Source organism: Peromyscus eremicus, chromosome 9 (assembly GCF_949786415.1).
Source record: "Peromyscus eremicus chromosome 9, PerEre_H2_v1, whole genome shotgun sequence".
Taxonomy (NCBI): Eukaryota; Metazoa; Chordata; class Mammalia; order Rodentia; family Cricetidae; genus Peromyscus; species Peromyscus eremicus.
This window is the reverse complement of record NC_081425.1, coordinates 3,085,993-3,107,716: the sequence shown is the minus strand read 5'-3', so window position 1 is coordinate 3,107,716 and position 21,724 is coordinate 3,085,993. Positions and strand designations below refer to the sequence as shown.

Below are 21,724 nucleotides of genomic sequence, written 5' to 3'. Positions count from 1 at the left end.
ACTCTATAACAAATCTATACTATAGGCTCTTTCAGACAACCTCATTTTTTTCTTCTTTAACATCATAGCCTAAAAATTATTAATGCTTCTGAGGTAACGAAAGCAGTTTTTGAAACTCGGAAACAAAGAGGTCAAGCAATTACACAAAAAGGCTCTAAAAGCCGGCTTTAGTCCCATTTCCTAACAACTTACTTAAGCTATTGGGGCCGAAGGGCAAATGTCCACAGGATATTCTGCTCACAAGTTCCTGCAGGCTTACAGGGAAGGGGCGGCAGAGACCAGTGGCAGTAGAGCAGGTTCCGGGGGGAGCCAGAATTTAAATTCAGGTCCCCCAAATATTGAGTACTATTGAAGACCATGTGTAGGGGTTGATTATAGCAGTCTAGAGCCTCTCAAAGCTCAGCTCCAGCATCTGGAACTTATTAGAAATGCAAGCTCACCCCAGACCCCTGAATCAGCAGCTCCGGGGTGGCCCAGCACTGTCTCAGCAAACCCTCCAGATGGTTCCGATGCCACTCAGCTGGGCAAGCACTCTACTGGGCCATCTGCTTTGGAGAATTTCATGTTAGAAATTATTTTTCAAAAATTCCTAACTTTACTGACGGATGATGTGGTCTTAGAGCAAATTGTGTACTCACTTAACCTTTAAGCATCCTTCTCTGGGACAGAGACATGACTCAGCAGCTTAAGCACAACTTGCGTGCAAACACACACACACATACACACTCACACACATACTCACTCACTCACTAAATTAAATGTAGTAAAAACTTAAAACTAAATAAATATCCCTATCTGCGAAGTGCCAGTTTCTAGTCTCTTTGTCATGGGCTTATTGAAGGGTTTCAATATACAAGGCCTCCTACAGAGCAGTGGCCCATCCCACGGGTTACCAGGGTCATGAGTAGCCATGTACAGTTCAGCTTCAGACCCCTCAACTGGCACATCTTTTGGCAGACTACACATCATATCTCACAGACAATGAGGAACCAGCTCAAGGGAGTCAGAGGGTTTAAGGACGGTCACCCAGATGGTAACCGAGGTCTCCCAGCCCTACACCCAGGACCACTTCCATATCACAGACAGTAAGCATGATGGAAGCATGCACCAATGCCTCACTCCTCTGTTCTGCACCAAGCTCCAGACACGTCCAGACAGGACACGAGCACAAGGCCTTTCTGCTCAGGTCTGAGCACTGCTGAGCTAACTGCACCATGCCGTGGAGGCTTGACAGTCTCTGCTCCACCGAGGAAATGCAGAGTGCTGGCATGCATGTCCCAGGCAAAAGATATTAATAATCTTACTCTGAAATACATGCTCGGGTGCATGGATACACACAGATGCCACCAGGCAAGCAAGCACTTTAGGAGTGAACTTTCCAAGTACACCTGGGCTTACACTAACATCATTTGTTTTCTACCTACACATTCACAAATATGTTACCTCATCCAGTGACTCACCCCCCTCCATGACAAACTCCTATTTTGAGGCTAAATGTGTAAATTTATGGACAAGTAATTTAGTGGTATTTAGTGAGGTGGCTAGTAGCTACGTGTGACTGCTGAGCATTTAAAATGTGGGTATTCTGGGGCTGGAGAGAGGGCTCAGTCAGTAAAGTGCTTGCCCTACAACCACGGGAACCTGAGTTCAATCCCCACAACCATGGGAACCTGAGTTCAATCCCTAGAATGCATGAAAAAAAAAGCTAAGTACGGAGGTGGCATCTGTGATCCCAGCGCCCTGTGGATGAAGACAGGTGGGTCCTTTGGGCTTTGCTGGACAGACAGCCTAGTAACTAGTAAGTTCCAGGCCTCAAGAAACAAGGTATAATGGGACTTAAGGCTAAGCCCTAGCCTGCACATACAATGTACAGCAGAGCACGGGCAAACACACACACACACACACACACACACACACACACACACTCACACTCACACACATATACACACACAAACTATTCTGAATTGGGATGTGCTGTAAGCAGAGACTAAATGTCAATGTCAGTCTGATTAAAAGAAAGTAAAACTACTTTGATATTTTTAAAAGATTAGTAATATATTAGAAATCCTTGGTTAAAATATCAATTACACCAGAGTTGTGCTACCTTACTTGGACTAGAAAGTTTAAAGTGTGTACTAATGACGTACTGTTTCTGCTACTGTTAAGATTTGACATCAAGAAGAAAACGTTTACTTTCTGAAACTTTGGTTTTGTTTGTTGTTGTTGTTTGAAAAACCACAGTAGCGATGGAGCGGTCAGATCTACCTGCGAGGTGGAGCGGGAGGAGGGGGAGCCTGGGGTCTTTGAGAAGCCCCTCTTATCCGTGCCGTTTCTGCCCCGTCCTGCGCATCTCCACCAAGCACCGACTGGACTGGGCCATGTGGAAGCCTACGTGCGAAGGCCGCCCGCGGTGTGCTCTAACACTCAACACTTCCGCTGTGCTTCCAGGAAGAGGCGGGGCTGGCGACAAAGAGAGGTGCCAGCAGGCGGGAGAACAGGAGAGGGCTTCACTTGGGGAACTTAAGTTTGCCCTTCTCTACCCACGTCAGGTCATAAACACGTTAACTAAACTACCAGCTTAAACTCAACTAACCAATGCTAGCCACGTGGCTCGGGACGCAGTACTGTGGTCTAGCTGCTTCCTCCAGCATCACCCCCTCCCTCTTTTCGGAAGTGTGACATGGCTGGGTGCTGGCAGCTAATCCTCTAAGGTGGAAGGAAAGGAACAGGAGCATGGTCCCCAGGCAATGACACCAAGGTATTCTGACACAGTATTTTGGAAGTCACCACAGCCAAGTTCAAGACCAGCTTCAGCACGGCAGGGAGGCTCCTCTACAGAGGAGAGTCAGGAAAGACTGTGTGGTGGTGGACAGGCACTCCCAGGCGCCTGGGAGGAGAGCCGGGCGGCTCCTACCTCCACTGAACTGTTCTGATACAGAAATGCAGGTGTGTCTCCTCAGCACCAGAGCTGGGCTCCTGGCAGCCTTTCCCTGGGAGGAACTTTCTCCACAGCAAGGAGATCTGGACACAGAACTGTGGGATCAACCCCATCCAGGAAGCTGGACCCTCAGCACCCTGCTGGTCAGAGGTCCATATGCCTGTAGGGAGTGAGGGCCCTGCAAACTTCCTAGGCCTCAGATCGCTGTTTTAGGAGAATCTCTGAACTAGTTATATCACATTACAGGGGACTGAAAACTTCTAGAAAATTGTCCAGACCTTCTTGGTTCTAAAATTACCTTCACAGGCAGTCTGGAGCCTCTGTCCCAAATTCTGCAGCCCATTCATGCATCTACAAACAGCTGACTCAGACAATGTCCATGATGAAATGTCGCCCCATCCTATGGTACCTGTGCTGGCTAGTTTTATGTCAACTTGACACAAGCTAGAATCATCTGAAAAGAGGAAACCTCATAATTCCCCCATAAATTCCAGCTGTAAGAATTTTTCTTAAGTAGTGATTGATGAGGGAGGGCCCAGCCCATGGTGGGTGGTGTTATTCCTGGGCTAGTGATCCTGGGTTCTATAACAAAGTAGGCTGAGCAAGCCCTGGGGGCAAGCCAGTAAGCAGCTTCCCTCCATGGCCTCTGCATCAGCTCCTGCCTCCAGGTTCCTGCCCTGAATGAGTTTCTGTCCTGACTTTCTTTAGTGATGGACTATGATGTGGAAGTGTAAGCCAAATAAACCCTTCCCTCCCGAACTTGCTTTTGGTCCTGGTGCCTCATTATAGCAACAGTAACCCTAACTAGGACAGCCCCCAAGCCCCCAAACAAAACCTTTTTACATAAACTAAGCTTAAAGCTTGAAATTAAATCTCCATGATCTTAGTCCTGACCCTGGGCTGGTCTGAGAGACGATATACTACCTACCTTTCATTGCACAGATAAAAATGTCAAAGGTCAGCGGTGTGTGTGTGTGTGTGTGTGTGTGTGTGTGTGTGTGTGTAAGATTTATTTGTGTGCATACACGTACATATGTACATGCCGCATGTTTGAGGGTACCCTGGAGAAGAAGGCATCATACTCCCTAGAGCTGCAGTTACAGGCACCGACAGAAGTCCTGGGTCTGAGCTTCAGTGCTCTGTAAGATCAGCAAGCACTGAGTCACTGAGCCATTTCTCCAGTTCGAATTTTCAAGTTTTTAATGAGGGTTTTTTACCTTTCTTGTCTTTCCCTTCACAATGGCAGGCTTAAGCGAACACCTTTATCTTTGTCAGTAAGAGTGTGTGAGTGTGTGTGTATACAGGCACAGATCTCAGGAAACCTGACCAGGAATCTGCCATCCTGGCTCTGCAGCTTTTGTGATGCAGATCAGCTACCAAGCCCCTCTAAGCCTGTTTCCTCCCCTGTACAGGAACTTCGAGGGCTCCCTGCTTCCCAGGGTCGTGAGAACTCACAAAATCATGCATCTAACAGGTATATAACAGTGCCTTGTGTACAGCAGGGGACTGGCTTCTTAACTATTATTATTCCACCAAAATAAAAGTCGGGGAGCATCACCACTGTATAAAACAGTGGCCAGTCACTCTGCACGCACATTATGGCAGGAGAAATGAAATACACCAGAGAGGCCGATCTTCATTTCTATAAAGCAAGAACCCAAAGCGGCTTGGCATGAGAGCGAGGCCGTGGCAAAAGCATGGACCCCGAGGGACACCATTAAGACAGTCACTCCGCTCCTCCTAGGAATGCGGTCCATAGTTTCCTTCCTAGGTTAATCAATGAAACAAGTGTGCAAGAGTGGGAGCCTCACCTGTGGGAACAGTGCTCTGAACAGTGGGAGCCCCTGTGCCTACTGGAAAGCCTACAGCTTGTGTGAAAAAATATACCAGAGCGTGGCCTTCCTCCAGCTGGGGATGAGTGAAATGTTCTCTGTCTGGAAAGGGTGGGTGGGAGTAACACACACTGTGGCTACAGGAAAGCATTTCTAAGCGAGTCCTTTCATTACCCAGGTCTTAGTACCCCGGGAAGGACAGGCCTCTGTATCCCCGGTGACTACCCAGCACGCCTGGCAGATCTTAGTTCTCACGTGTGCGGCCGAATGAACTAAGAAACAAATGAGGCAGAAAAACGGGTACAGTCACAAGTGCCTGAAGCTCTCGGGAAGAAAATGCCCTGATTTGGCCACCTGACAATGTGTCACCACACAAAGGTGGCGGGAACGTTCTTGAACCTCACACTACTGAAACACAGACAGCAGAGAAATGACTCACTGAATAATACCAACTGTTGCCCTTCCTTCTCAGGGAGCTTACACAGATTCAGCCCTTTCTCAGTGTGACTGCGTCTTCCAGGCTGTTAAGTCCTTGCCCACAGACTTGTACTTTAGGACCTGGGTCTTCCTTCACGGGGTCTAGCATGTCTAGAGTAAAACAGTCCATGGACAGAAAAGGCCCTCGACTCCTCCCTCTGTCTGTGGGACTGATGCACTGGTGGAGCCACTGGAACCTGAGTCCTCTCGGGTCCTCTCGCCACAAGGGGCACAAGGGTGGCCACCTCACTGCTTAGTGAACATGAGTGACCGCAAACATTCGAGTCAGAACTCAAATTCATCTGTTAACGCTTGTAAGTCCCTTTGCATGCACAAGTTCAGCTCTCCCCTATCTTGCTGTTCTCCAACAGCCAAAACTCTCAAACTGAGGCCAGTGTTACAGGCCCCACCTGCCTCAACAAAAATGTCCAACACAGAAGCACCACTCCACTGGGAACGCCACACCCTTTTCCTCTAGAGGGCAGGAAAGTAACAATTAGGATTAGGTCTTCCCAAGAACAAACTGCCTTACAGTTTGGAGGGCAGAGTGGGACTCACCGTGAACAGACAATACACAGACATAAAAATACTGAGTGCTCACCATGCATCATCCACAGCCACAGAGTCACTACCGATGGTTTAGGCAGTAAATTGAGTGGAACAGGGACACCGATATCCTTTGCTTTCTGCTATTATGCAGAGACAAGCTGAGTCCTTTGGCCTCCGAGGCTTTGTGCTACACAGACGCATGCTGTTCTTGGGCAGTGGTGGGTGGCGCACGCCTTTGATCCCAGCACTTGGGAGGCAGAGGCATGTGGATCTCTGTGAGTTTGAGGCCAGCCTGGTCTACAAAGCAAGTTCCAGGACAGCCAGAGCTATTAAACAGAGAAACCCTGTCTTGAAAAACAAAAACAAACGAAAAAACCTCACACACACACACACCCCAAAAAAAGAAAACCCAACTTTCCAGCCAGGTGTGGCAGCCTACACCTGTAATCCCAACACTAGATGGGCAAGGAGACAGAGCGCTTTGGAAGTCAGGACCCTACTTAAAAACAAACCCCCACCACCTGCAGTGGCCTTCCCAGCCCTAATGTGGGTGAGGGATCGCTGCTCAGGGAAACCTCAAACACGTCAGGCCAGAGGAACGGAGACACCATCGCCAAGCACAGGGGCAAGGCTTTCAGTTCACAGGGTGAGAAGGTTTGCAGAAAGCACTTAAGATATATACACCAGAACATTCACAAACTGAGTAACTACCCAATTAAGGTAAAGATTTAGAAGGGAGAGTTCCATAACCATTAGAAATAAGGCACGTGTGCTGGGAGACAGCCATCAGTTAATGCTTGCCATGCAAGGCTGACTCCCCATGTACCAAAGACAAGAGCGGCTGTGTGTTCTCACAACCTTAGTGCTGATGAGATGGAAACAGGGACTTAAGCTCCTTATACCTGAGGGATGAGACATGAGCTAATCTCTGACAGGCATTCACACGTGGGGGTACACGTACACACACACACACACACACACACACACACACACACACACACACACGCAAGCATAAATCCATGTATGGCTCTTGATGTGTTCTGGGAGAAAAACACTAAAAAATCCTTTATCTGTGTACTTTCCAAAGCATGCATGTAGAGAGTTGTCCTCTGACATGCACAGAACACTCCAGGAAGTACACGGAGCAGATTAGTAACAACGGCAACCTTCAAGGAGCAGGACAAGCAGCCCGTTTGCGGTTCAGGAGCAGAGCATTTGGGGCCTACAGGAGGCTTTGAATTGGATCCTGACCCAGGGACGGGGTGTACTATTTACATTCCTTATTAACTATTAGTTGTCCCTCCTAAATGGTTTATTATTTTCCTCCAGAGACTATTTACACATAATAACTAACTGCTGCTTCTTACAGGAAGTATGTTCCCTGTAGCCAACACCTCTCCGTATAGTTCACTCACACAAGTGCAGGGGCGACTGGTGCTCTACTAATCATCAGCACCCGACACTGAGCTCGTGTCTGCACACTTCAGGTGCTCCCCTGAGAAACAAGCTGTGCTCCCAGCAGCCTGCTGAGTTCCCCTTTGCCGTGGGGGGCAGCTGTCTTCACAGGCAAAGAGGTCTGCCTGGTGAGTGAGGCTCCCCTGTATCCTGGCTTCTGATAGTCACTCTTATCTTGTTTACCTCCGTGGAAGGGAAACTCCTGCAGATAAGAAAGGTGTCCAGATGTATCGGTTTCCTTCCCTCTCCACGCCTCACCTCTCTGCAGGTGCACAGAACTAGACCACTCCACAGTATGAGAAGTTTCCATGCCCCAAGGAGCGTTTCCCCATGTACAGCTGTAGCCAGCCCAGCCTTGTCTTTTGCTATTCCCCGTGGAACTGTCCGGAGTGAGATTTGAACTAAACACATACCTACAGCCTAAGCGGGACACACACACACACACACACACACACACACACACACACACACACACGACATGGGACACGACTGAAGACTAGAAACAGACGTCAATGTTTGAAAAGTCACTTTCATGTTATTAAGAAAAAACACACACACACACCACTACAAGCCACTCAGTCCTCCCAACAGCTATTTCCACACACCAGGAGAAGCGCCGACAGAACACATTTAAGGCTATTCACCGGGGAATCCAAACCACACAACTTCCTCCAACTTCATACGCTGTTCCCTCTAGGAGGCACGCAGGTGGATCCAGCCACCAGGCTAGAACAAGGATCCAAGATAATGAACAAACGAACAGTTTCTAAACATTATATGCCAGAACGGGGGCTAAATGTCTAAGATGAAAATGAACGGGGGTCAGCGTACTTGGCTGAGCTTCAGTCCAGGGTGAGCAAAGCCATTTTGAAGGCAGTACAACCTAAGGTGACCTCCCTCATCACAAAGGGAAGCAGTTCTGAAAGTTTACGCTCCCGTCCTCACAGCTATTAATTGCCGGTGGCAGTGAATTAGAAACCAAATGCTATAGTACTACAGCAGCCGCAACTGGACTTCCACGTTTAGAGAAAGGGAAAAAAAGCTACATAGAAACACGAGGCTCCAGCTTGACAACCCCTTTAACAGACCATGTGAAAGGCTCGATTGTCCCCTCTGCAGAGCATGCTGGTGGTTTCTGCAGCTTGCTTAAAAAATTATATGCCTTTATTGTGCTAAAGAAATTCCAAAGGGAAGACAGCCCACTGCTAGGCTGACAGCACAACCACTCTGCACATTCTTGCCTCCCAGAGTCCGCCGAGGCACCGGACCTTGTTCAAACGGCTATCTATCAATCTGGCTAACGTTAAAACATCAGCTTTCCTGTCAGGCGCCTCACAGGTGAGATTCTTTCCGACTCTGTTCAAAGCAAACTCCCTGGCAGAAACAGTGGGCAGAGAACACACGCAGTCCTGAAGCCTCCTCGGCATCCGCCTTGTTCTCCCGCTGACATAAACAGATAACGTACAAAAGGGCTTAATTCTGCAGAGTGCTTTTTCTCCAACTCCCAGACTGCTATTAAAACGTCCCTGGCTGGGTTCATTTCTGAAAATGTTGCAGCTAGGTGTAACAAAATTTTAAATGGTACCAGATTGTTTTATGCCAAGTTGCCTCCTGGAAACCTGTTCACCCCCAAACGTCAACATTTCTCTCCTCACCAGGAAGGATGGAAGTAGACTTTAGGTCAGGCTACAAGGAAAGAAGACAGAGAAGGGCTCACCAGAGACAGGCAGAGCAAGTCAGAAAGTCAGAGACGGGCAAGAGTCGCTAGACTCATTCACGCACAGTCGCAGCCCTGAGTGGGGACAGGAGTCTTACCAGCACCGAGCTCTCCGCCTCCACGTCTCCCTGAGCTGAATCCTTGTACTGCAGGGGGGACTCGATAACCAGCTCCTTCTTGTCATTTCTACCGCTAGTCCTGTACTTATCAGCCTGCATTCTCCACCCAGAGCAGTCCTCAGAAAGCCTGCAGCAGGGACAGCTGAGAGTCCCCTGCTGCTGGAGGCACAGGCACACCACTGTCCAGAGGAAGGAAAGGAAGCTGGTTTCCCAGGCACGAAGGGTCAGCCTCACTGGCTGGATGTGCAGAGCCTCAGGGGTGGGAAGGCATGGCCGAGAAGGCCAGCCTCCAGGGGTGTTACTACAGCTTGGAAAATGGGAGGCTGCTGCTCGCTGGCCAAAGGAAAACAAACCCCAAACAGAACAATACACAGTGTACTGCCTCCTCGATGAGAGACCAGCCTCATTGTGTCTGTTCCACGTGGCGTGGGCCAAGTCAATGTGAGTCCAAATAGTGCAGAGTTGAAAAGATCGCCTGCGGATGAGACTCCTTCGTAATTACTTCCACTCTGAAGCTCCCAGCTAGGTAGCCCCGCCAGTCGAAAGTCGCAGTTTCAGAATGCTTTCCTTTGCGGTACAGCTAAGCACCAAATACGCAGCTCCTGATCAAAGCAGGACCAAACAAGCAAGCAAGGGTGTTCCTAGGAGGTACAGGGCAAGCAATCGCTTCTCCCTGAGGGACAGACAGAAGCAGGCAAAATCTTATGCATCTACTGTTTTATGCCAGGGAGACTATGCTGAATAAATTAATGTTCTGTGTAACAAAAGCATTTATCATGAACATTTTCTTTGCACGCACCAACACGTGTGTGTACCAGGAGGTAGCGTGCCCGGTGCTAAGGGGACAGAGAAGGTCAGAGTGGGCACGTACAGCACAAGTCTCTTCCCTCCAGAAGAACAGGAAACAGATGGGAAGTCAAGACAAAGGTAACCTAAGAAGAGAGAGACACTCACAAGCCCAGGGAAGCAGTTAGGTCACTATTCCATGTCCTACCTGCTGCCCCTCCCCCAGTGTTCCTCCAGAGTCAGCTACGTTTATTTTTAACTCATATTCATGGTGAAAGTGACTTTCAAAAAATCACTCAGCAACGGAGGAACTTGCTGAAAGGGTGCTCGGAAACCATGCACTGACCATAGGATTAAATATAATGATGTACTTCCAGGCAGGGCTTCCTGGAGCGCCTCCCACTTAGTGTCTCTGTTTATTTCTTTGAAATCAGGAGGCATCTAGTAACTGATACAGATTTAGTAACAGTTAGTAAACAGGGAACCTAACCCTAGAGCATCCACAGGCTCCAAGTACAGAATGCTCGGGAACGGAAACCAGAAGAAACGCAGGTACAATCCCCACCTCCACCCCACTCTCTAGGCACTGTGACTGAGGCTGGCAGAACTCAAGTGGGGACTGAGCGGCCACCCAGCGCCCATCCCCACCCCCAGCACCTGTCACAGTCATTAAACACCAGAAATTCTTTTTGCGTATGGGCATTAATTGTCCAATAAATAAATTACTGAGTCCATTTAAAAATTAGTTAACATGCTGGGTGTGGCTGCTCACACCCATAATTCCACAACTCAGAAGCCTGAGGTAGAAGCACTGCTAGCCTAGAATAAAAAGTGAGCTCCTACGGTCAAGAAAAAACAAAACCTAGCTTTTATACTAAATTCATTCTTAAAGAGTTGGGAATGTATCTCAGACAGAACAGTGTTTGCCTAGCATGCACAAAGCCCTGGGTTCACTCCTCAGCCCACATAAACCAAGAGTAATCACAACACTATGGGGGTAGAGGCTGAAGGGTCAGAACTTCAAGGCCATTCCCTTCCTAAAATACATATGAAGTTCAAGACCCACCTGTCCCAAAATTTTAAAAAGAAGGAAAAGGAAGGAAGGGAGGGAGGGAAAGAGGGAAGGAGGAAGAAACTATCCAAGACTTAGAAACTGGGTAGGTTGTAGGTTATCTCTCAAAATTCAGGTTTTCTAATCAAAGCTACATTCTAAAATAATATGACCCATGAATTTGAAAAATAGATGTAAGGTTACAAGAGAATTTAATTGGTGGTGGAGGGGGCCACGTAAAACTGAATGAAGAACTACCTCAAGATTTGGAAGTATCCGAGACATGAGAAACTAGGAAGGTGACATCATAGCATGACACAGATACCCACATGACCAACAGCTCAAAAACCTTTCCAAGTGGCTCACAGCACAGGCCAATTCTTCCTCAGATTTGCACTGCCACTAAGCAATCAGAATTCCTGCACTCTAAGGAGACACAATATCCAAATTTGTTGAGCCAAACCACAGTAGTATTTGGTAGTGATGTGAAGGTGTTCAAAATGTCACTCAAGAAGCACTGTTTACTGTGACCCTAGCACTGTTTACACTCTTCTGTATAACCTACTGTTCACAACTCTGTCTAACCTACCTACTGTTCACAACTCTATAACCTACCTACTGTTCACAACTCTGTTAACCTACCTACTGTTCACAACTCTGTCTAACCTACCTACTGTTCACAACTCTGTCTAACCTACCTACTGTTCACAACTCTATAACCTACCTACTGTTCACAACTCTGTAACCTACCTACTGTTCACAACTCTGTATAACCTACCTACTGTTCACAACTCTATAACCTACCTACTGTTCACAACTCTGTATAACCTACCTACTGTTCACAACTCTATAACCTACCTACTGTTCACAACTCTATAACCTACCTACTGTTCACAACTCTGTATAACCTACCTACTGTTCACAACTCTGTATAACCTACCTACTGTTCACAACTCTATAACCTACCTACTGTTCACAACTCTATAACCTACCTACTGTTCACAACTCTGTATAACCTACCTACTGTTCACAACTCTATAACCTACCTACTGTTCACAACTCTGTATAACCTACCTACTGTTCACAACTCTGTATAACCTACCTACTGTTCACAACTCTATAACCTACCTACTGTTCACAACTCTGTAACCTACCTACTGTTCACAACTCTGTATAACCTAGCCCTGTTTCTCACACGGACAAACTGATGTGGCGTTTAAATGTATACAAAGGCCACAGGCAAACGACAGCAAGGATCCAGTGTGCACGCTCCACCGTGACACTATGCTAAACTGACTTATTCTAACTATGCTCAACTGCTAGAAGGATGTCAGCCAGCAACTACCGACAATGTCACTGTTTGTGTTTGATCCTATCGAGGAGTTTAGTGAAGTAGTCAACAGTCTGCATGTGCTAGCACATCCATGGTCACTTAGTGGTAACTCCTGTTGTTATTCCCCTGCTAAAGAAATAAACTTAGTCTTCAATTCAGGACTCTGGCTTTACGGCCTAAGAAGGCATTCCCACCAACTGCACAGTTGCCATACATAACAAAGATCTCCACCAACAAAAACTCCTTTAGTGGCTGGGGAGTTTGGGGCTGTTCCTCTGCAGCCTCAACTCCCTCAGGCTGTGAGGTCAAAGCTAGCCTGGGCTACATTTCCTTTAGTGGCTGGGGAGTTGGGGGCTGTTCCTCTGCAGCCTCAGCTCCCTCAGGCTGTGAGGTCAAAGCTAGCCTAGGCTACATTTCCTTTAGTGGCTGGGGAGTTGGGGGCTGTTCCTCTGCAGCCTCAGCTGCCTCAGGCTGTGAGGTCAAAGCTAGCCTGGGCTACATTTCCTTTAGTGGCTGGGGAGTTGGGGGCTGTTCCTCTGCAGCCTCAGCTCCCTCAGGCTGTGAGGTCAAAGCTAGCCTGGGCTACATTTCAAGACCAAAAAGGGAGGGCTGTGGAGACAGTTCAGCAGACTGAATTGCTGAGGACCTGAGTTTGGATCTCCAGCACCCATGTGAAGCCTGGTGTGGCAGTGTGGATGTCTTCAAGCCAGCTGCCGGCAGGAGAAGGGACAGGAGGATTTTGGAGCTAATTTGCTAATGAGTAGCAGAATGCATGACCTCAGGGTTCAGCGAGAGATCCCATCTCAAAAAATAAGGTGAAAAGCAATCAAGTATCCCAGACACCTCTGGCCTTCACATGTATAAGAGACACACCTGAGTGCATATAAGCACACACCTATGTGAACATGTACCTCTGTCTGTCTACACACACATACACACACACACACACACACACACACACAGAGAGAGAGAGAGAGAGAGAGAGAGAGAGAGAGAGAGAGAGAGAGTGTTCTCTTTTTGCTGACCCTGACAGTTTTTCAGATATTTGTTTGGAACACCACATGTTCACGCAATCAGCCAGGAATTTTCTAAGGATTTTGTGTATTTTCTTTAAAAATTTAGCAATGACTTTATATCTCCTTTATTTGATTGGCTCTGAGTTTCTAGGCAGCCAGGACAGAAAGGCAAATATGATCAGTTCCATAAGGTAAACCATGACCAGGAGAAAACATGCCAGGTTTTAAAGGAAGTAAATCTTGTAAAAGTTTCTCAGGCCAAGGTTTATGCAAAAAGGGCTGATGTGTTCTCAACCATGTCTACAGGAAATGCACTGCTAAAGTGCTAGGCAGGCCTTTAATCTCAGCACTTGGGAGGCAAAGGCAGGCAGATCTCTGTGAGTTCGAGGCCAGCCTGGTCTATAAAGTGAGTTAGTTCCAGGACAGCCAGGACTGTTATACAGAGAAACCTTGTCTCAAACAAACAAACAGACAGACAGACAGACAGACATTCGCATGGCTGCCAGACCCTGTCTTGGCTTTCTACTTACACTCCAGACCAAGCAAAGCAGTCACCCATCGTCCAAGATCCTTGGCACCTTCAAATGTCCCAGCTCGCTGAACAGGAAAGCTCTGGGGCTTAGATGTGACTGCTGAGTGACTCCTCATGTAACCTCTAAGGATGCTTCAGACCTATGGCCACCAAGGAAGCTGAATGGTGCCGCATTCAACCTCAGATCCTACGGCTCTGAAGAGGATGTGGTTTCTCTACGCCTCAGGAGGATATGACATCTGACCAGAGCAGCACCCACAGGAAATGCCATTTCAGAGGATAGGAAGCAGGTGACCACATATTCCTTTACAATCTTCTAAAAAGAGGTGGATGTCAGGCCTCTGGATTCAAACTACACCTATATCACTGAGTTCCTGGACTCACTGACCTCAGTGACTTCACACACCCATTGGTTAAATTCCAATAAAGAGCACACCCAGAACAGTGCAATTAGCTTTAAGGGCAAGAGAAAACTCACATATGCTTGTATGTGTCTCTAATGTGACCATTCCTTCTCTCTACTGAGGTGAACAAAAACTGTAAGTAGAAACTACCAGAATGCAAAGGGGGCAAATGGATGTGGCTTTCCCACAGAGAGCTGACACTGTTCAGCTTGCTGGCCAAAAAAAAAGGTGTCAGGAAACGACCCACACTTCTGAGAACCACCAAACCAGAAGCAGCCAAATGGAGAACACTGCGATGAAGCAGGAAACAGGGCCAAGCCAGGAAAGGACAGGTAGATGGGCCAGGCACCGTGGGAGGAGCAGGACCCCTTAGGGAGTCAACACAAGTCTGAAGCTCGACAAACTTTGTCTCACTAGATATGTGACTGAATAAGCACAGAGGTGAAACCCATCTATTCTAATGTTTCTTAGCGGGGAATCCAAGACTGAACTGAGGGGGAGGCGGTTTGTGATGCTCTAAAATGATGAAGCTGTGTGTGCCTATGAGTTCTCTGAGGTGAGGCTTATCCAGTTCTCAGGAATATTGCAAGGAGGAGCGGCCCACCACCGCAGGAAACCCACAAATCTCATCACACTGACAGGTCCAGGTCCCCATTAGAGAGCATCAGGATGTCACCACGAATACAAGTCAGGAAGTGGGTCACAGGAGGCCTCATGACCAGTGGCCAACCTGAAGCCAATACAGAAAGCTTTGAACCAGGGCAGATAATACACCCGATCAGCACTGCCGCCTGACACATCTGAAGCTATTAACAAAATGCTCCCTGTATCACACACACGTAAGATTTTAAAAATACAAAATGTGGCCACTGGTTCTCTTCAGTGTGTGGAGCCATCTGTATTTTTTTTTTTCTCTAAAATCATGTGCATTTTATAAGTTTTCTTCAAACACTCATTTTACTTTTTCAGGCAGAAATAAGTGAGTAAGAGCTGGCAAGACAGCTCATCAGGTAACTACCACACGGAACAAACCCAGGACCCACACTGTGGCAGGAGGAGACCACCAACCTTCCACAGCTGTCCTCTGACCGCCACATACACCATCCATGTGTGTGCATGCACACACACACACACACACACACACACACACACACACGCACGCACACACAAAGTGATAAAAATGCTTTTAAAAGGATAAAAGAGTGAACTAGATTATGAGAAAATGAATGGACTTATCATATTAAGCAGGTCCACACAATCTCAGAAATAACAAAACAAAAATGCACATTCCCTCTCATATGCAGAATCTAAGGAATGACATACATGTAGGTGGGAATGAGTGCGTGTGGAACAGTACGATGTGAATATAAGAGAACAAAGGCTAAACACACAGGCACGAGGCAGGACAGAACTCAGGTAAGGGACATGAATTATGAAAGGTAAAAAATTCTGATTCTGTCATGGATTTTTTTTTTTTTGGTTCTGGTGGTGAATAAGTGCATAAAATAATACTGAAAGTGTAAAATTTATTGTGAAGCTCCACAGCTTCCCTTCCAAATGCCTATTCCAACTGTATGGAAGTTCACTGAGATGTACAGACTTTCAGTGGGGTTAATTTTGGTGTATAATGGTTTTACTTATTTGCAAGTTTATTTAAAAATCTTTTCTCTGCTCCCCAACCCAATGCACATTGACTAAGTCCTTTCTCTGCTCTTTGACATCCTCGTCTCTTGAATCGGCTACTGAGATAGGTGGCTGGGCCTACCCTGTTGGGGTGGCTACAGGCAGGGCTTTTGCCTACAACTCCAGTTACACTATGGCAAGGGGGCTGTAGGGGAGGCAGGGGGCTGTAGGGGAGGCAGGGGGCTGTAGGGGAGGCAGGGGGCTCCACTTTATCCAGTTCTCAGGAAAGCTACGTTACAGAGGGGGGGGGGCAGACACTGAAGGAGTCGTGGTTGGGGAGGAAACTAAAATGCAAGAGAGTAATGATGACCAAGGAGAGGAGGTGCACTGTGTACAGAGGCTTTGTCAGCAGCCATAGAACATTCGAGAAGCCTTTCAGTAACAGCGGCCCACGCTACCTTAACATCCTCTTCCTCAGTCCTTTATTAAAATTCCCCACAGCCTCAGTCCCCCACATCTGGCATTCTATACTCTATTTCCTGTTTGTTTAGACCTGAAAACCTCCCCTTCAGAGCATAAGGGTTTAGGCTGTGCCTACTGCTCCCTCTGAGTCCTGATGCAGGGACACTCATGAAATGAGCTTGCCGGAGACTCACGATCTCCTCAGACTGCACACAGAACTACTGCCCTCTAGACACCAAGAGCTTTACCAACTTGCTTTGATTGTAGTAACAATAACTCAAACAACAATGCCAGTAATCTATCTCAGAGATGGAAATTTAAAGCCAAGAAAAACACGGTGTGCCTGGGATTTTTCTCAGGAAACCCAACTCCAGGTGTGGGTTACTGAAACCCAGCCTCAACCACGTTTGGAGCTGTGTGCCCATGTCATCTCTCCTTGGCAGCTTTTCAACATGCCATCACCTAACCCAGCGCTGCACACACAGCAGACAATACTCAACCTAAACGATGCTTACAGGGTAAAGAGCACCTTCTCTTTGTACGGCTTGTGCAAACCCCACCTCAAAGGGATTCACGTGAGCTGGAATTTTCTACCTTTCCTCTCTTCACCACACACATGGAGGCTAAAGTGAGGTGGTATTGTGTTCCCCAAAATATTGTGCACCCTAATAAACTTATCTGGGGTCAGAGACAGAACAGCCACAATATTAAACATAGAGGATAGGCAGTGGTAGCACACGCCTTTAATCCTAGCATTCCAGAGGCAGAAATCCATGTGTTCAAGGATACAGACAGGCATGGTGACTCATGCCTTTAATCCCAGGGAGTGGTGGTAGAAAGCAGAAAGGTATATAAGGCGTGAGGACCAGAAACTAGAAGCATTTGGCTGGTTAAGCTTTTAGGTTTTGAGCAGCACAGTTCAGCTGAGAGCCATTCGGATATGAGGACACAGAGGCTTCCAGTCTGAGGAAACAAGATCAGCTGAGAAGTTGGCCAGGTAAGGTTAGCTGTGACTTGTTCTGTCTCTCTGACCTTCCAGCATTCACCCCAACACTTGGTCTCGGGTTTGATTTTATTAATAAGAACTGTTAAGATTCCTGCTACACTAAAGGCCAAGGAGCGCATTCTCAGTGAGAAAAACAACAACCAAAGTTTAAGCATCTAGCCGGGCGGTGGTGGTACAGGCCTTTAATTCCAGCACTCGGGAGGCAGGCAGTTCTCTGTGAGTCTGAGGCCAGCCTGGTCTATAGAGCGAGTTCCAGGACAGCCAGGGCTACAAGAGAAACCCTGTCTTGAAAAACAGAAGACAAAAACAAACAAAAATTTAAGCATCTAGCTTTGTGGGTGTGAATCTGGCTTTTTTTTTTCTTAAATTAAAATGTATCTTTCAAGTGTCACTGTAAGATAAAACTCCATTCTTTCCCTTTTCCTCTCATGGCTCCCTTCCAAACCATTCTAAAGAAAAATACCAATTGGTTCCACCTAAGGTTACTGGTTTGTAAATCTCTATTTGTACCTGTAAAATTGACCTAAAGCATTTCCATGGGGCTTACAAGGAACAGCAGACCATCATAATTTATAGACGAGAGACAGGCAACAGTAGGTCACACAGCTCTGATGATTCCCTGGAGTCACCAAGGACACAGAGTAGAGGCCAGGCCTCTAGGCAAACGCTGGGACACCTTCTTCCAAAAAGAGGCAAAGGGTACAAAGGGAAAGTCCACCTGAGGAAATTATGCAAATTGATTGCAGCATTTTCCTTGGCTTGTCTGGCTCAAATTGGCTTCAGACAATGGACCAGTACAGCAATCCTGGGCTCCGAACAATAACTGGGAAGTCCCCATTTATAGTCCCGCAGGCTGCATCCCTTCCTTGAGATAATATCAACAGCAGCCAACAGGATAGCTCCCTTGTCCTGCTGCTCAGTGAGAGCCAGTGGGATCAACCCCACACCCCATGCTTACAGTAACTCAATCCACGTGAACCGGTGAGGGGGGCAAAGACCAGAGAACACAGCCAGTGTTGGGGCTCACTCAACGTTAGTCCTGGGTAACACATCCCGAGAAGTCACAGGATCCTACCCCAGTGCCATAGAAGAGTTAAGTACACCAAATGAATTCCTTCCTGGTTACAAAGGACACTACCAGAGTTGGAAATGGAAACACATTAAACAAGGAGGGTGAGTATGAAGTGGGTGGTCCCAGCGACCCTTCTCCTTGCTGCTACTCAAAACTTGAGCCACATTGCACAGATAGCGGCTACGCCACAGTGAGGATGGAACTACAATCCACTAAATGGCATCAGCAGTCGGACGGTACTTCAGTAACACGTCCACTTAATTTCAAATTTCCTGCCAGGCGTGGTGGTGTGTACCTTCAGTCCCAGCACTCAAGCGGATCTCACTGAGTTTGAGGCCAGCCTATCTATACACAGCAAGTTCCAGACCAGCCAGGGCTGCATAGTAAGACCGTTTCAAAAGTGAAACAAATAAATAATTCCTTCAAGATTAGATTTGAAATGTTTTCCCATTTACACACAAAATGTTAAAAGCATTTTTGATGGATGATATCCATGATAATGGATATGCTAATTAAATGTTTAATTTAACCATTCTATAGTATAAGTGCATATCAAAACATCCCACTGTGCCCTATAAATACATACAATTATGGTCAACTGGAATAATTTTTCTTTTTTAAAAACAGATTTATTTCACTTTTGAATTGTGTGTGTGTTTGTATCTGCATGTATGTATGAGCAGAATACAGATACGCTGAGGGCTTAGAAGAGGGCATCAGACCCCTGGAGCTGGAGTTACCAGCAGCTCTGAGCCACCTGGTGTGGGTGCTGGGAATCGAACCTGTTTCCTGTACAAGAGCATAAAAGCTCTTAACCACTGAGGCATCTCTCTAGCCCCAATTAAATCTAAATTATTTTAAATTTTAATCGCATTTATTATTTGTGTGCATGATGTTTTGTGAGTGCAGGTACCTGCATGTCAAGAGTAGGTGTGGAGGTAGTGAATCCTTTTCTGGGTTGAATCTCTCCTCCTGCCATAAAGCCCCGGGATTGAACTGGGGCATCATACTTTCGCACCAAGAGCTTTTTTCTAACCTAATGAGCCACTTTGCTGTTCCTAAACAAAATTGTAAAAACAGCTACCCCAGCAATACAATGGACTTATCTTTCCCCTCTCACACAAGGGAAAACAAACTCTGAAGTGGAAGTCCAGTGGAATGAGTGGGACAATCAATCAACCGTGAAAACACCAGTCGGCAGGAATATCTCCCCAGGCCTTCCACAACTGTGCAGATGGAGGTAAATACAGAATAAATGAGGTTTCCAACGCTGCAGAAAGCGGTCGGGCGCTCCAAACACACTTTTCTATTTATGGTTTGCCAAGACATAGATGGGGATGTGGAGACGTATTTTCTTTTTAATTGTAATTGTGGCAGGGATAAGCAAGGGGGGAGAGGGAACCATTTACCCAGTCTCCAGGCACTTGACGTACACTCTTATTGAATTCAGTCCAAGTTGGCCCCTTCAGCATAACAGTAAGTGCTATTGTTTCTAGAGACTGGGTATGCTTTTAATTAAATAGCTTCTCCTAAATTCACACTGTGCCATGGTTTTGAGCTAGGTTCCACCGTTAATCCAAGACATGGTGATTAAGTAGATTTGAATCTTTCAAGCTTTATTCCAGACATAATTTTACCTCCCTTTTGCTCACATAAGCATCTTAGGGAGGCACAATGAATACTGGAAATTTTTCTATGCCTGAAAATAAAAGGTCTAAAGAAATGAAATAAAAGTCAATACTAATAATGATTATGTCTGAAATGTAGAACAAATGGCTTTCTTTCCTTCCATTTAGCCTGATTTTTAAATTTTCCTTAATAAGCATGAATTACTTTAAATTAAGTACTTTTTAAAAATTTCAAAGCAATTTGGGAAATAATTTAAATGAATGTGTGTGGATGTGGCTGATACTTAGATGCAGCTTCTTCCAGGGCTAGTGTCAGAGTGTGGTGACGCTCACTTCAGTTACTAAATTCACAAACAAGAGCACTGAAAAGAACTCAGTGATCAAAATCACAATACTTAAATGAAATAACTGAGAAAAAAAGAAATTTAAAATTTCCCCCTAAAACCTGTGATATACAAATCAAAACTGGAAATATAAACTGTATGTTTCTTTTGCCTTCAGTACTAGTATGACTCCCTCCACGCAGGCTGCAGGGTACAGGCACTGTCTAGTCCTCCAGAGACCCTGCCACATGGCTCTTACTTTATGAATGAAAGCACCATGGGTCCCAGGAGAGGAGACGCCAGTTGAACTAGGCAGAAGCTCTTACAGGACAATCTCTCTAAACGGATTTTTAAGTGCAGATCATAATTTTATCCCTTGGCCTTGATAAAATCAACCAACTCCTAAAACTCCAAGTGACTAGATATTCAGAATGCATCCACAACTTAGGAATTTAAAAACTCAGGCTCAACATCCGTGCTTCTCTGTCAGAGGTCACACTCCTAGGACCATCTGAGCAGGAAAGCCAAGACCATTCTATTGGGTTTCCCGGTTCAGACACAGATGAGCCTCCTGAAGGCTGTGAGCAGGGAACAGAGCTGAGGACAGAGCTGAGGACAGAGGACCTTCAGAAGCAGGGTACAGCCATTCCTGCCAACTTCTCAAATGAAGGAAGGAAGAACCAGAACAGGACGGGGTGTGTTCCCCGAGAGGAGGGCAGTTTCACAGGTGACACCACCCACGGACCTGCATCTTCTCTGCCCCCCTCGGCCTGTGCTGCTTCCTGCAGCCTCTCCCCCGTCTCTGGAAACGCTATCTATCAGTTTGGAATGCTCTCCCACCACCTCAACCTGCCAGGTGCCTGCTCACCTCTCAAACTTGAGCACAAAGGTCTCTCCCTTTCATGAAGCCCCAGAACACTCAGTCCTAAAGAATGTCTTCCTGGTCCAGCTAAAAGGCGGTGAGGCAAGAGTCCTGTCTTACAGGGTTGCCAAACCTGGCTGTCCACTGAGTCGAAAAGTTTTAAAATAACAGCGATGATGATGATGATGATGATGATGAAGAAGAAGAAGAAGAAGAAGAAGAAGAAGAAGAAGAAGAAGAAGAAGAAGAAGAAGAAGAAGAAGAAGAAGTTATTATTATTATCTATTATTCAGGGTCCTGCCTGGACCATCTGAATTGATATCTTGAGCTGAAAGCCAGGAATCTTCATTTCTTCCCGGCTCCCCAGGTGACAGCGTGCTACAGGCAGAAGCTCTTCTCTGTTCCATTGGTTTTGCCTTAGTAACTTGAGGTACATGGAGAGCAGACATCTGAGGTGCAAATCTGAAGACAGGAAATCATGGGTGGGTACCCAGAAACACCCGTGGAACTTACTGTGGCCTTGACAACACTAACAATCC

The 21,724-nt window shown here is 46.6% G+C and overlaps 1 protein-coding gene across 6 annotated transcripts in view; it reads right to left on the bottom strand.

The window, feature by feature from the left end:
- Positions 1–21,724, bottom strand: part of Dock9 (dedicator of cytokinesis 9) — a 264,437-nt gene that overhangs the window by 157,326 nt on the left and 85,387 nt on the right. For 3 of the 6 annotated variants that reach the window (XM_059273180.1, XM_059273182.1, XM_059273184.1), the window contains exon 1: positions 9,073–9,303. The exons of the other annotated variants lie outside the window; for them this stretch is intronic. In XM_059273180.1, coding sequence (XP_059129163.1) covers positions 9,073–9,186 — 114 coding nt within the window. In that variant the 5' untranslated portion in view covers positions 9,187–9,303. Of the gene's footprint in view, positions 1–9,072; positions 9,304–21,724 lie in introns of those variants that run through there. 6 annotated transcript variants of the gene reach the window in all.